The 13,055-nt window shown below is 38.7% G+C and overlaps 1 protein-coding gene across 1 annotated transcript in view; it reads right to left on the bottom strand.

The window, feature by feature from the left end:
- Positions 1–2,477: 2,477 nt before the first annotated feature.
- The window catches only part of MSH2 (mutS homolog 2), a 46,803-nt gene continuing 36,225 nt past the window's right edge, over positions 2,478–13,055 (bottom strand). Inside the window, exons 11-16 of the mRNA XM_050315405.1 lie at positions 12,932–13,029; positions 11,804–12,049; positions 10,088–10,292; positions 9,463–9,710; positions 5,313–5,485; positions 2,478–2,891 (exon numbers count right to left, since the gene is read on the bottom strand). Coding sequence (XP_050171362.1) covers positions 2,721–2,891; positions 5,313–5,485; positions 9,463–9,710; positions 10,088–10,292; positions 11,804–12,049; positions 12,932–13,029 — 1,141 coding nt within the window. The 3' untranslated portion in view covers positions 2,478–2,720. The remainder of the gene's footprint in view (positions 2,892–5,312; positions 5,486–9,462; positions 9,711–10,087; positions 10,293–11,803; positions 12,050–12,931; positions 13,030–13,055) is intronic.

Genomic DNA, 13,055 nt, shown 5'->3' with positions numbered 1-13,055 from the left:
CCTCTCGCCTATATCCGGCAGCAGCAGTACACTCAGAGGGAGGGGGAAGTGTAGTGCAGAAGAGAAAATAGTTCAAAAGATTAGTTTTAGAATCCCATTAACTTTTACCCTTCTTCCTTGTGAGTGTTGAAGGGCATGAGAAAAAGTGAATCCTTTTTGCTGCAGATACACTACTCCCTTCCTGAAGCACAGAGGGAAAGGTGCTGCACGGAGCTGGTCCAGTCAGGGTACCCCTTCACTCCCAGGTAACACACAGGTACTGCTTTCACCCTCAGGTGGGCAAATCCAGTTACTGGGGAACAGCTCTACCAGCCTCCAATTGCAGTACAAAAATAAAAGCAGCCTTCCCTCACCATACTGCACCTGCTGAACTGATGCACCATGTCCAGAGCAGAAAGAGTGGACACAAAGAACATGAACAAGAGGGACTGAATAAAACTGGGAATCAGGTTCAAAGCACAGAAGTGATCCCTATTGCAAGTGGGAGCTCAGTGAGGACCAACAGTTGGACTTGATTATCTTAGAGGTCTTTTCCAACTGCTTGGCTAAGAGTGCTGTAGACACTGAAGGCTCACACAGGGTCAAGGGGAAAACAGAGAAGTTCCTAGAAGAGGTAACCACTGATGGTTTTATGCCTGTCCCACCATTAGGGACATGGCACAGAGCAAGGGGCATCTCCGATCAGACCACAGGATCTCAGCATATGCAGGAAGAGGTTGTAAGTACCAGCCATTCCAGTCACTCACAAGAACTGTTCATTTCTAGCAACAGTTACAGCAGTTTGATCCAACACTGCAGTATTTGATCCTCTAGAATTGATTCGCATTGTCTATTTTATGTATAATGCTGCATTTTTGGATAGCTTGTGCCTGAACCAATCAAATTTGCAAACCCAGTTATACTTTTCATTACTTTATGTAACAGATTTTTCCATTCACACACTTTTCCAGACCATGCATCAACCGTGCTGTTTGTAAGTGCAAGTCTATTTTTGTCTTTTTAAGTAGAATGCACTTTAATTTAAAGACCAAAACGGTGTTATGCAGCACTCAAACCTCTCAAACAAGCCTTTAGTTCTTCTGTTAAGAAGTAGACCTAGGATGTCCCAGTTCTAGTCTAACTTCAAACAAGTATTATCCAACAGTAAGTTGAACACCACACCTCTTGTCACACCTCTGTGACCACTGGAATGTTTAAAAGCAGACCACTGCAACATATTAATCCAACACAGCTTTAGCAGCACTGCTGTCCTCAGCACACACCCACTGATGCAATCTCTGAACACAGCAAGTGTGCCCAGCATCCTCAGCATGATTTTATTCCTATCATCTCATGCGATAAACACCTTTTCCCATTAGTCTTTCAACACTGACAGTTTTAAATATAAGTAGTGCTCTTGAGCTACAATTTAAAATGCTAAATTTCAAGGAGAAAATAAACTTGTACCAGCATGCTTTCAAACTGTCTCAATGAGAAAAGTACATTAGATAAAAATCAATGCATTCTTACCTTGTAGACAGACCTCGCAAATCACGACCAACTCAGAACTTCCAGTTAAACTGTAACTTCACTCCAGCCTCTGCTTTCATTACAAACCCACCAAAATATGCAAGACTAATCACCACTCAAGGCATGAAGAGCAGGCCCACAGTATATGTGACTCAAGCATTACCATCCACAGAGAAAACAAAAAAAATCCTATCCATCCCACCCCTCCTCAGCTCCATGCAGGGACACATGCAAAAAATGTCTGGAAAACCATAGAAACATTTGGTTGGAAAAGAACTGTAAGGTCATCAAGTCCGACCATTAACTTAGCACTGCCAAGCCCAGCACTAAACCATAGCCCTAAGTCTACGCACCTTTTAAGTACCTTGAGGCTGTTTCTTTTTGTCCTGTTGCTTGTTACCTGAGAGAAGAGACCGGCATCCACCTGACTACACCCTTCTTTCAGGTACTTGTAGAGAGCAATAAGGTCACCCCATGAGCCTCCTTTTCTCCAGCTCCCTCAGTTGTTCCTCACAAGACTTGTGCTCCAGACCCTTCCCCAGCTCTGCTGCCCTTCTCTGGACACGTTCCAGCACCTCAATGTCGTTCCTGTAGTGAGGGGCCCAGAACTGGACACAGGATTGAAGGTGTGGCCTCACCACTGCCAAGTACAGGGGGACAATCACTGCCCTGGTCCTGCTGGCCAAACTATTTCTGACACAAGTCTGGATGCCATTGGCCTTCTTGGCCACCTGGGCACACTTAGATTAGATGGGTTTTTTTCTAATGGAGCACTACCATAGCCTTACTAAATCTTCAATGAATTAATTAATATAATTGCATCCTACAAAAAACAATCATGGTACAGGACAAACATTCTGTGTATGCACTGTTGTTTTTTAAGGCTGTGGTAGCTGTATGCCACCTCAACTGTTACACTTGCTAGAACACTTCCGGTAAAATATGATGCATTCTGTTTGTGCCGCCAATAATTCTCTCCATGTGAAAAAGCACTTTATTGAAAACTTCTAGAAGAGCACAGTGGTCACAACTAAAGAAGGAATCTGGCACATAATGTGCTCAGAATTCTTTACAAAATAATTACAATCCAAGAAAAAAAATGCCTACATAAATCAGTACAAGTATCATAATATAAAAGCTACAAGACAAGAAAATTATAGTTCTTTCAATGCAAAATATGCTTCAACAGCTGTATGCTGTTCTCACACCTATCATGATGTAACTTTCGTTCGAGAAATTATTTCATTCACAAAACTGTTGTTCTTTGCCATCACATCATTTCTCAGCTGTTTCAGTTTGATTTTGATGTCTTCTTCTGACATATCTGTCAGGGGCAATGCTTTTACTTGACAAAGAAAATCCTGAATTATCTTTTCACCTTCCTGAAATGGAGGGAAGAGAAGTAAAAGAAAACAGAAAGAATGTTTAGATTGCAAGCAGGATTTTTGCAAATTCCCTGAAAATACAAAGTATTGTTCATCAGAAGAAACTTGGTGCAGGCAAAAAAACACGGTTATTTTTCCACTTTTGCACTATCAAGTTCTCAACACCAGAACAATCCAGTTATACTGGTATCAGGAGTTCTTTCCCCTTTCAATCCCTAAGCAAAAAGCAACAGTTGATCAGCAGAAGTACAATACTTAACACTGAGATGTCATATATATGTTCCACATTTAATCCCAGTGTGCAGCCACATGAGGTGAGGATTGCCAGGAACAACAGTATAAGAATGGTCATGTTATCCAAACTAGTTACTTTTAGGAGAGACTGTAAATCAAAAGCAATGTTTCAATATGCAAAAGGAAAGAACAAACTGTAACCAAGCAACTGGAGAGTGGCCGTCACCAAGGAGAACAGATGATAATTAAGCTTTATGCATATGCTTTTACACAAACAGGCAAAGTGGAACTTCTAAACAATCTGACTTGAATAGCAAGAACAAACATTTCAATGAACAGTATTCAGAATCCCTGTATTGGAAACAATTTGCCCATAATACAGAATTTTGTCTAGTCCTCTGTATTTTAGAATTCTACTAAGAGGTTTTCTTAATTTTCCCCTACCATTTAAGGCTAATGCATTATGTTTTCTGTGCACAAGCACTTCGAAATGTAATAGCACACTTTCCCCTCTAAACATGATGTCAACCAAGGCAGATAAATTGCCTGGGTGAGACATCTAAAGCTCTGCCATTCTATTGCCTAGAGAGTTAATGAAATATTATGTATTACTGAAATATCCAAGAATAAAACATGATGCTGTATTTGTCACAAGTGTTTGCCATGTCAATTTAATTTACATCCACGTATGACCGTGCAGCCAGGTCCAACTAATCTGAAAATTTCTTCACCATGACATCTAGCACACTGACAAAGGAAAGGTAAGAGTGGAGCAACAGAGGTAGTTGGAGAGAAAATCTCCTGGCAGTAAAAGTACAGCAAAACAGAGATTGTTCATCTACAACATCAGATCCACTTACTGAGCCAGGAACAAATGCACGTTGACCTCTGAAACTGAAAATAAAGTAACAGGTAACAGCCTCTGTCTAGAGCAAAGGCTTTTTAAATGTAGAAACTGCTTTGAATACAGACTAACACTTCAAGGCTTCCATACACTGGAGTATTACCAAGATTGCCAGGAAGAGATAAATGAGGTACAAGGCTGTGAAGTTTTAGATTGACTGCTGGGACACAGAACTAAGATCTATAAGCAGATTTCTATGCACACAGCAAGGAGGACCTGACTACTGGTGAAAACCAATGCAAGCCATAAGGCAGCACGTGGATTTCCTAGAAGGCTGCCACAGATGTCACTGGAAGGATTCTTAATCCAGCAACAAGATGGCACAGGGTATCCTGAGAAAGCTTCCTGCAAGCCCTTGTTTTCTTTTAGACTGCCTGCTAATGGAGCTTCTTTAAAAAGAAGGCAAAGGGAGAAGAGACAAAACAGTTCACTCAACATTACACAATATGTATTATACAATGTAGACATGATCAGACCTATGATGAGATGTGGGATTCCTCAGTCTGTGTCAAAGCCTGTGCAAAGCCAGGAACATTTTACTTCCCAGTTGGGTAGAGAAAGCCAAGCTAAAATTCTCTCGTGTGAAATGGTAAGAACTTCATGATATCTGTAAATCAGACATTCCAAGTCCTTTGATATGATCAGCTTGTGAGGTGTCTTAGTACTGATGGGACACAGAAAGGCGCAAAGGAGAAGCAGTGTACTCAGCTTTTCTGCGATGTGAACACACTGAGCTTTAAGAAATTGGCACTAATGAGCACTCAAATAAGGGGGAGCAAAACCAGGTGCAATCCAACTGCAGAGCTAAGAATAATCTACACAATTATAATAAAAGCCTTGTCTTAAGACAAGACAATAAACTTTGCACACAAACTAAATAGTCAACAAAAGTGATGAACAGAAAATTCTGGTTTGGTTCACAGTATAAATAAAACTCCACAGGTCAGGCAGAGACATGGTCCCTTGCATGACCTCAGTTGTTCACCAATCATACTAACTGGTGACCACTATTCTTTAGCAAAAAAATTAGTTTCAATCTCACAACTATGTCTTCAGATAAAATTCTTGCCTACATTAACTTGAAATGAATCTAAATCAAAACCTCACTATCCCTGAACATCTCTTCAATTCCTAATGAACTTCATGGCTAAAACATTTTGTTATGGAAAAACGTATTAAAGGTAATTATCCTCAAGCGTTGGGGGAATCTGAACCCTTAAACTATTTTGCTTGAGCTATTCCAGGAAAAAAAAAATTAAAAACCATTTCTGATAGCAAACCTCTCTTTCTCTGTAGAGTTTCTTGGCTGGTGGTTCTCCTTCAGAGTCCTTGGACTTGCCAGTGTTTTGAAACTCCTCCAGCTCCAAGGCTTTCTCTCTTGCACTTTCTATCACGTGTTTTGGGAAAGCTGCCAACTCTGCTACATGTATTCCAAAACTCTGGTCACAAACACCTGGATGCAGAGAAATAACCCAAGAGTTAAGAATGCTCAAAAGATAATATGGCTACACAGAAATTATATGAACAAGCTTGTAATAGTTCTCTATTCTTGAAGAATTAAGTGTGTAATATCATTTGGTTCTCCCCAACACTTTCTGATTTACCTTTTGGATTAAACCTGATAACACAGACTAAAGAATACGCTCTTATTTAATTAAGCTCTCTTAAAGCAGTAATTGCAGAGCTCCAAAGTGCTTCAGGAAGAAATGGAAAATTCTTCAGGCAGAAAGAATTTCCCTCTAGTACTTGAATGAAATTGAATAATGACTTTTATTAAAGCACTTCAGCACAAGTCTGTATAGTAATTTGCCTCTTTTTTAATATATATCTCTCACACATATAAATTAGTTATTTATATAAATATATATGCATGTATGCATAAATATTAAAAATGCTGCACTATCAAACATCCCTTTCCTCCTTTGCATCTGCACCACATAACTCCTCAGTCTCCAGGAGTTGCCTTTAATTATATCAAAACCTTTCAACTCTAAGTTTACACTTTTAATTAATACATGGTTTATAACACTTGGTTGAGAAAGAAAAGTTCTCATAATTGCTCAAAATATCTAAATTATACACAGTTACATAAAACAATTTTCACTTCAGTATCAAAAGCCTCTGATAAAATCTGTCAACTTCATTAGTTTACATTATCATAATTCCATTTGGCCTCCCACAAATATTATATCCTTATAATTCTGGTCTCCAGCCAAGAGTTATGAATAAATGAATTACACATGCAAAATGACACTTAACTAATCATCTATTAAATACTAGGTATCCAAAGAATAGGTAAAGGAAAACTTATAATTTAGATTTTTTCTGTTTTATTAACCTTGTAATGTCTTAAATTTCTTAAAAGGAAACTAAGATTTTTAAGCAGAAACTAGTCTCCTTGCTTTTAGATTAAAAACACACCCCTTCCCAGACACAAAGCTAACTCAGTTCTCACTCAGAGAATCATGAGCAGAGGCCTGGGGAACAGTACTTTCTGTGTCTCCTCTTCCAGTAATCTTCTCACACTCTTGAAGCATGAAGACAGGGTTGAACATACTGTATAAAAAGTTCCTTGTCACGCATTTCAGATTTAGTTACGCATTTCAAATGACATGAAACCTGTTATTTGTTTCAAAACACAGCTGTATCCAAGCTGCCTATACTCACATCCTTGTCAGAACAACTTAACACTTCCAAAAGGGAAAGAGCACAACACTAAATGCAAAAACTTATGGGAGAGAGATCCAATTTTAGACCAGGTATTTTAAGCTGAAGACTTCATAATGTTGTATCTCCTCTGTAGATAGATAGATAGATAGATAGATAGATAGACAGACACAAACTATTGTGCCTCTATGCTCAATAGCACTCCCAAGAAAATGGATGGAATGAAAAGACATTGCACGTACAGAGAAAAGGTGTGTATGACTAAAAATGGCAAAGCTGATTCAAGAAAAATATGAAACTGGGCTTCTAGAATTTTTATCAGTACCAGAATAGTTGAGTTAATACAGGTATAAAAAGCAAAACGAGTGGGTTGAACAAAGAAAATTCACCCTACTATCTGGGGAGTATTAGGGAATTTTATCCTAAGAGTTGTTATTCCAAAGGATGTAGAAGGTTTGATACAGTGTGTATTAATTTCCTCCCCAACCAACGTGCTCAAAATAAGGCATCTAAATAAAGAAGGCTTGTTTGAAGATACTGTACATCACCAGCTCCTGCTGCACCAAAACCACTCATGGTTTCAGTGTATGCTTGCAGCAACTTATTACTATATTTTTCTTCAGTTCCCATGCCACACTAAATCATCTTCTAAGCACAGATTTGAGCAACACATTCAGAGTGCTCTGAACTGTCACTCGGTGGAAGGAGCTCAACATATGCTGGAGAAGATGGGAAACAGCAAACGCAGGAAGAACCATAGACACTGCCTCTCCACAGGCAAGGCTGGGTACCAGGACCACAGCACTCTGCACTAAGACTCAGAAGCCTGAAAAAGTGCATGAACCAAGACCATTTCCAAGGGAATAAAGATCCCAAAAGGCAAGGACACAGAGTTAAAAGAAACAAGGCTGTGGCAGCCAGAGCTAATCTACCCAGCTATAAACAGACTCTTAGTAAAACCAGAGAGCATTTCTTCTGGTCCTGCTGTGATTCCCCTTGTTCAGAGCAGTCTCCTAATTTTACAGAAAAGTATCCAAAATCTAATTGGAAGATTATAGCCAGAGGAGAATACAAAATTAAAAATGGTCATACATGTAATCAAAGGGCAAGAAATAAAGTAATTTCATGGATTTAAAACCAGAAGAAATGAGTAAGAAATAGTGAATTAGTAATGTCATAGGAGTAAAATTTGCATGGTACCACTCCAGGGAGGCTCAGATCAGGATATAAAAACACATTTACCAATTATCTAAGGACACTTAATAGTATGGTGATAGCCTGTGAAGATTATAAAAAATATCTTTAAAAGCATCTCAGTAAAATTTGATAGCTGGGCAGCATACTAATTACATTTCAGGACGATATATGCCAGAAGGAATGAACTGAATAGTCCTAAATTGGCTAAAGAAATGAGGAAATAGCGGAGAGAGTTCCAAGGTAATACATACGGAATATGCACTGTTCACGAAAAGCAGAGTTATTAGGATGAACTAGGCAAGCAAAAGCAAGTGTTTGATACGTCAGCATAACAAAACAGCTTTTAAAATGAGGAATGCAGTTCAGCAATTGTACCAGGAAGATTAAATCCTTAATGAAAAAGGTAAGTAAACATCAGTCTCCAGGATTTGAGATGAGACATGGACTAGCTCCTTAGCCTTAACAAGGATGGATGATACTGAGTAATTGTTTTAGTAAAGATAACCAGCCTAACTCTTCAAATAATTATTCCTTTTTTGAGACAAAACCACTCCACAAGGTAAGCTGTTGATCACATCCAGTCTAGCCAGAGTGTTCTACAGGAGTCATGTTCTACCTATTTGAGCGTCAGCTAACTCATTCCTTCACTGTGAAACTCAGAAAAGGAAAATTAAGAGGTGTTTTTATATGAGAACATAGAATAACTCTGCCCAGATTTTAAATCAAAATCTCAGTCCAGAAGTTGCCAACCTGCCTGAAATGCTCCAATGAGAACAATAAAAAAATCACTGTAGGGTTGACAGCTAAATTAGAGGGCCATAAACGAGCACACCTTGCAAGCCACAGTTACACCAGCCCTCCTTTATGTAGCATAAATACAGGCTCCTGCTGAAGGGAACAAGCAGTAACGACCGGAGATATAGAGAAGTAGGAGGAACTGCTTATTGCGGTGAACAGATTAAATTTATGCCTAATAGAAATTTGTTTAATTTAACACTGAAGGAATAACTGGATCCACTAAAGTATTTTAATTAAATACATCTAACTGATTTTACACTAACAAAACAGGCTACTTGCTGTTTCACTATGATGCCATTTGCTAAAAATAAACCATATGATTTTTCCTACATCAAACTACCGCATAAATTGGTCAACATAAGACTAAATCTTATTACAGTGAAATAGACATTATTAAAAATTGTCAGTACATAAAAATTGTACTAATTTCTTTAAAAAAAAACAGTTTAAGGAACATAAGTATTTTCCACCAGCATGTTAAAATGGTTGATTTAAGAAAACAGAAAATAACCCTTTGGAACCATATCCTCTAGTCCTTTAAAAAGGAAAAGGGAATGACTCAAAAGCACCAACCTAAGTGGCAAAAATAACCTAGAAGTCACCAACTCTGTTCACACATGGTCAGAGCTCCTGCCATACACACTCTATGGACAGAGAAGAACGTGTCTATTATAAACTCAAAGCCTGCAGTATGACATGAATTTAAGACTTTTTCCTCCCTGAGGGCAAAATGAAGTTCACCCTGATTCACCATATACCCCATCTCACCTTCCTTGACGCGATAAAGCATCGTCAGTGTATCATCAGTGGTCAGAGCAGTAACATGTAGGTTATTTACTGTTGGCACTTCATCAGCAAGAGCTGTCAGTTCATGGAAATGTGTAGCAAACATAGTGAAAGCACAGATTTTGCTAGCAATGTATTCTGAGATAGCCCAAGCTAAGCCAAAGCCATCGTAGGTAGAAGTTCCTCTTCCCAGCTCATCAATAATTATCAGGGAGTTTTCAGATGCTGTCCTAAAAACACAAGAGCATTTTGTAATGTTTGAGAACAGCACAAACTCAGGATATTGGAGTATCACAAGTTATGAAGAAGCAAAACACCTTTCCTATTTATATAACAACATAAAAATAAAGCACAAACACAGTGTCACACAGATCATTCCAAACTAGTTTCTTTGGCCTGTTCAGACTTTGGCCTCCTGGTAGCAGCTCTGTACTGACCACTGAAATAAACAGAAGGCAACTTCAAGAACTTATGAACCAGCTAAAAAGGCCTTGAGATCCTCCACTGAGATTCTTCTACCCAAAAGAAAATCTTAAATGCATCTCTCTTAGAGCACCTCCTTCCCCATCAACCCCAACCAACACAACCAAATAAGCACAGGACTTGCCTAAGGATTGAAGCAGTTTCCAGCATTTCAGCCATGAAAGTAGACACGCCTTTCAGCTGACTGTCTCCTGCTCCCACCCGAGCCAGGATACAATCCACAATGGTTATTTCTGCAGAGTCACACGGTACGAAACACCCAATTTGGGCCATGAGAACAATCACCCCTGTCTGCCGGATGTAGGTTGATTTTCCCCCCATGTTAGGGCCTAAAGAAGAAATTTTGCAAGAAATAATTAGAAAAACATAATCTTTTTACAATTCAGCAGTTCTTTTAGAGGAGAACAAGCTCTAAATTAAAACAAAGAATGGTTAAACTTATTAGTCTCTTGCCAGCAAAAAGTAGCAAACTTGTCTAACAGGTGCAACAAGGGGCTCCAGTACTAACAAGGCTGTCTTATTAGTCTTGCTGAATGTGCTTTTTCAAAAAGAAGAGTGATCAGAGAACATGAGGGGCCTTCATAAGTTTTAGGACTTTTCAAAAGTATAAGCAGTCATCTAAAACACGTCATCAGTCATCACCTAAAAGTCATCAGTACTGCTGCTCAAGAATAATATTAATTTGTTTTCACCTCAAACAACAATTAAAATTTCTCTGTAAAAATGAAACAGCTTAGATACAGAGTGGGTACAAGCTAATGGGTGATTTAAAATCAGCAAACCCAGATACTAATAAGTTAATTGTAATGAAGTATAAATGAAATAAAAGTTATTTTCCAGAAAACTGATCATTAAAACCAATTTTATGCTTTTGCTAACCAGAAAAACAAGTGTTTTACCATGCATTTATTCAGATTTTCAGGTTTTCTTTTTGATTATCTTAAAAGTGTTCATTAATCATTCTCTAATTTCAGATCTTTGCTAGTCAGAATGTAAGTCAAGGACATATGGATGGAAATTAAGATTCAATTAAATCTGTAAACACTAAAAATGTTTTCCTGTGTAGTAAAATTATCTTAATTACACTAGAGAAAAGGGTAAAAAAAGGTAGAGTCATTGAAACATGTTTTGCATTTAAAATCAACCTTAATACTTAACAAAAAAAAAACACTAACAAAGAGGCTGCTTAATATCTCGCCTAGAAAAGATGCCTATGTGGCTACAGTACAATTGATGCCCAGTGGAATTTTCCAAATCACTTAAGCAGGTTCAGGTTCTCCAGCTCCTGAGGTTGCCTGGTTTGTGGAGTAACATTCACTAAGGCAAAGAAAACATTAAGGAAGGATTAAATTCTTCTTTTCTACTGTCCTAGCAGCCTCTCTCTTCATGAATGAATCTTTCTAAATTAATGATCACCTTCTACAAAGAGTGTACCATAACTACAATCACAATAACCAAAGCCATTAATATTAGTTTGGATGATGAGAAATACGCCTGCATGTGCAGAAACATGTAGAATACTTGTAATCAAAGGTAACATTTCACAAGAATATTGTGGACACTTTCTTTTCTTTAGTATGATAAACAACAGTAGCTTACAAACACCCTCCCCTCTTTTCCAGAGCTAAATCTTATTCCCCATAGAGAAAGATGAGTAATTTGCTAGCTGTTCACCCTTTGTTGATTAGAGAAATTGTTTTGACAGAGTTCTATTAGATTGCTGGTTTGTTTTGCTTATTGTTCGTTAGTTTTAAAAAAAAAAAACAACACATCATTATTGGAAATACTCAAGACATTTATAAAGTAAATAACAACAGAAAAAGAGAACAGAAATATTTACCAGTAATAATGTGAAACATCTGCTTGCCCTTCTCAAATGTAACGTCGTTGGGGATGAAGGCCACCTCATCCTGCATTTCGATGCAAGGATGCCTTGCACCTTTCAGCACAATCCTCCCCTGCCCCTTCTCCAGCATGATGGGACGGACATACGGCACTGGTGCTCCGTTGGACACGTGAGCAAAACTGACAATCGCATCTAACTGAGCTATCACATCGTTCATGGTCTGCATTGGCTCTGCATAACCTGTTTTGATTAGGGAGATACACAAATTCAATACTGTTAGCAATTTTTCTGCCCTTGTTGAAGAGGTGTCTTAAAGCCTATATTGAGCCCATAAAATCAGTTTATCTGCATTAACAATTTTTCTGCATGGTGGCAGTCACCTTCTGGGAGAGTCTAAGATGTAATCCTAAAGTTCCCATGCCTTGAAGGAAGGATATTAATAGGAAATATATATTTAGGATATATATATATTTAGGATATAATCCTAAAGTTCCCATGCCATTCAGGAAGGATACTGAGGTGCTGGAGCAGGTCCACAGAAGAGCAACCAGGCTGGTGAAGGGACTTGAACACAAGTCCTATGAGGAGAGGCTGAGGGAGCTGGGGTTGTTTAGTCTGGAGAAGAGGAGGCTCAGGGGAGATCTCATCACTCTCTACAGCTCCCTGACAGGAGGTTGTAGCCAGGTGGGGGTTGGTCTCTTTTCCCAGGCAACTATCGAGGGCTTAATCTGTGCCAGGGGAGGTTTAGGCTAGATGTTAGGAAGAAATTCTTTACAGAGAGGGTAATCAGATATTGGAATGGGCTGCCCAGGAAGGTGGTGGATTCACTGTTCCTGGAGGTGTTTAAGATAGAGACTGGATGTGGCCTTCATGGGCTTATTTTTATAAATAAGCATGTGCATACACCTCATCCCTGCCCATTTGTAGCAATGCCAGGAAAGGGTCTGGCCACAAAAGACAACAGTATTTCAAACTTCCAACAACTGTCTGAAAGCTACACCTCACTTTTCACACTAATTCTGTGGGGAATGTTACAGTTCTTCTCTATAGAAGGCTCTCAAAGTAACTGCAAGTCCTCCCAGCATTCCAGACTGTGATACACATCAACACTGGCTTTTTCACCTGAAGCAATGCTAATGATTTCCTTAACGATTGCATCCTGAGCCTCTTCATACTCTTCTCTGTTCCTTATATATTCTTCATTGACAGAGCTCAGTTTGCTGCAAAAAAAACCAGTAACATTTAG

This window comes from Myiozetetes cayanensis, unplaced genomic scaffold, assembly GCF_022539395.1.
Source record: "Myiozetetes cayanensis isolate MyiCay16 unplaced genomic scaffold, myiCay2020 scf2-11, whole genome shotgun sequence".
Lineage (NCBI taxonomy): Eukaryota > Metazoa > Chordata > Aves > Passeriformes > Tyrannidae > Myiozetetes > Myiozetetes cayanensis.
This window is presented reverse-complemented; position numbering and strand designations above follow the sequence as displayed.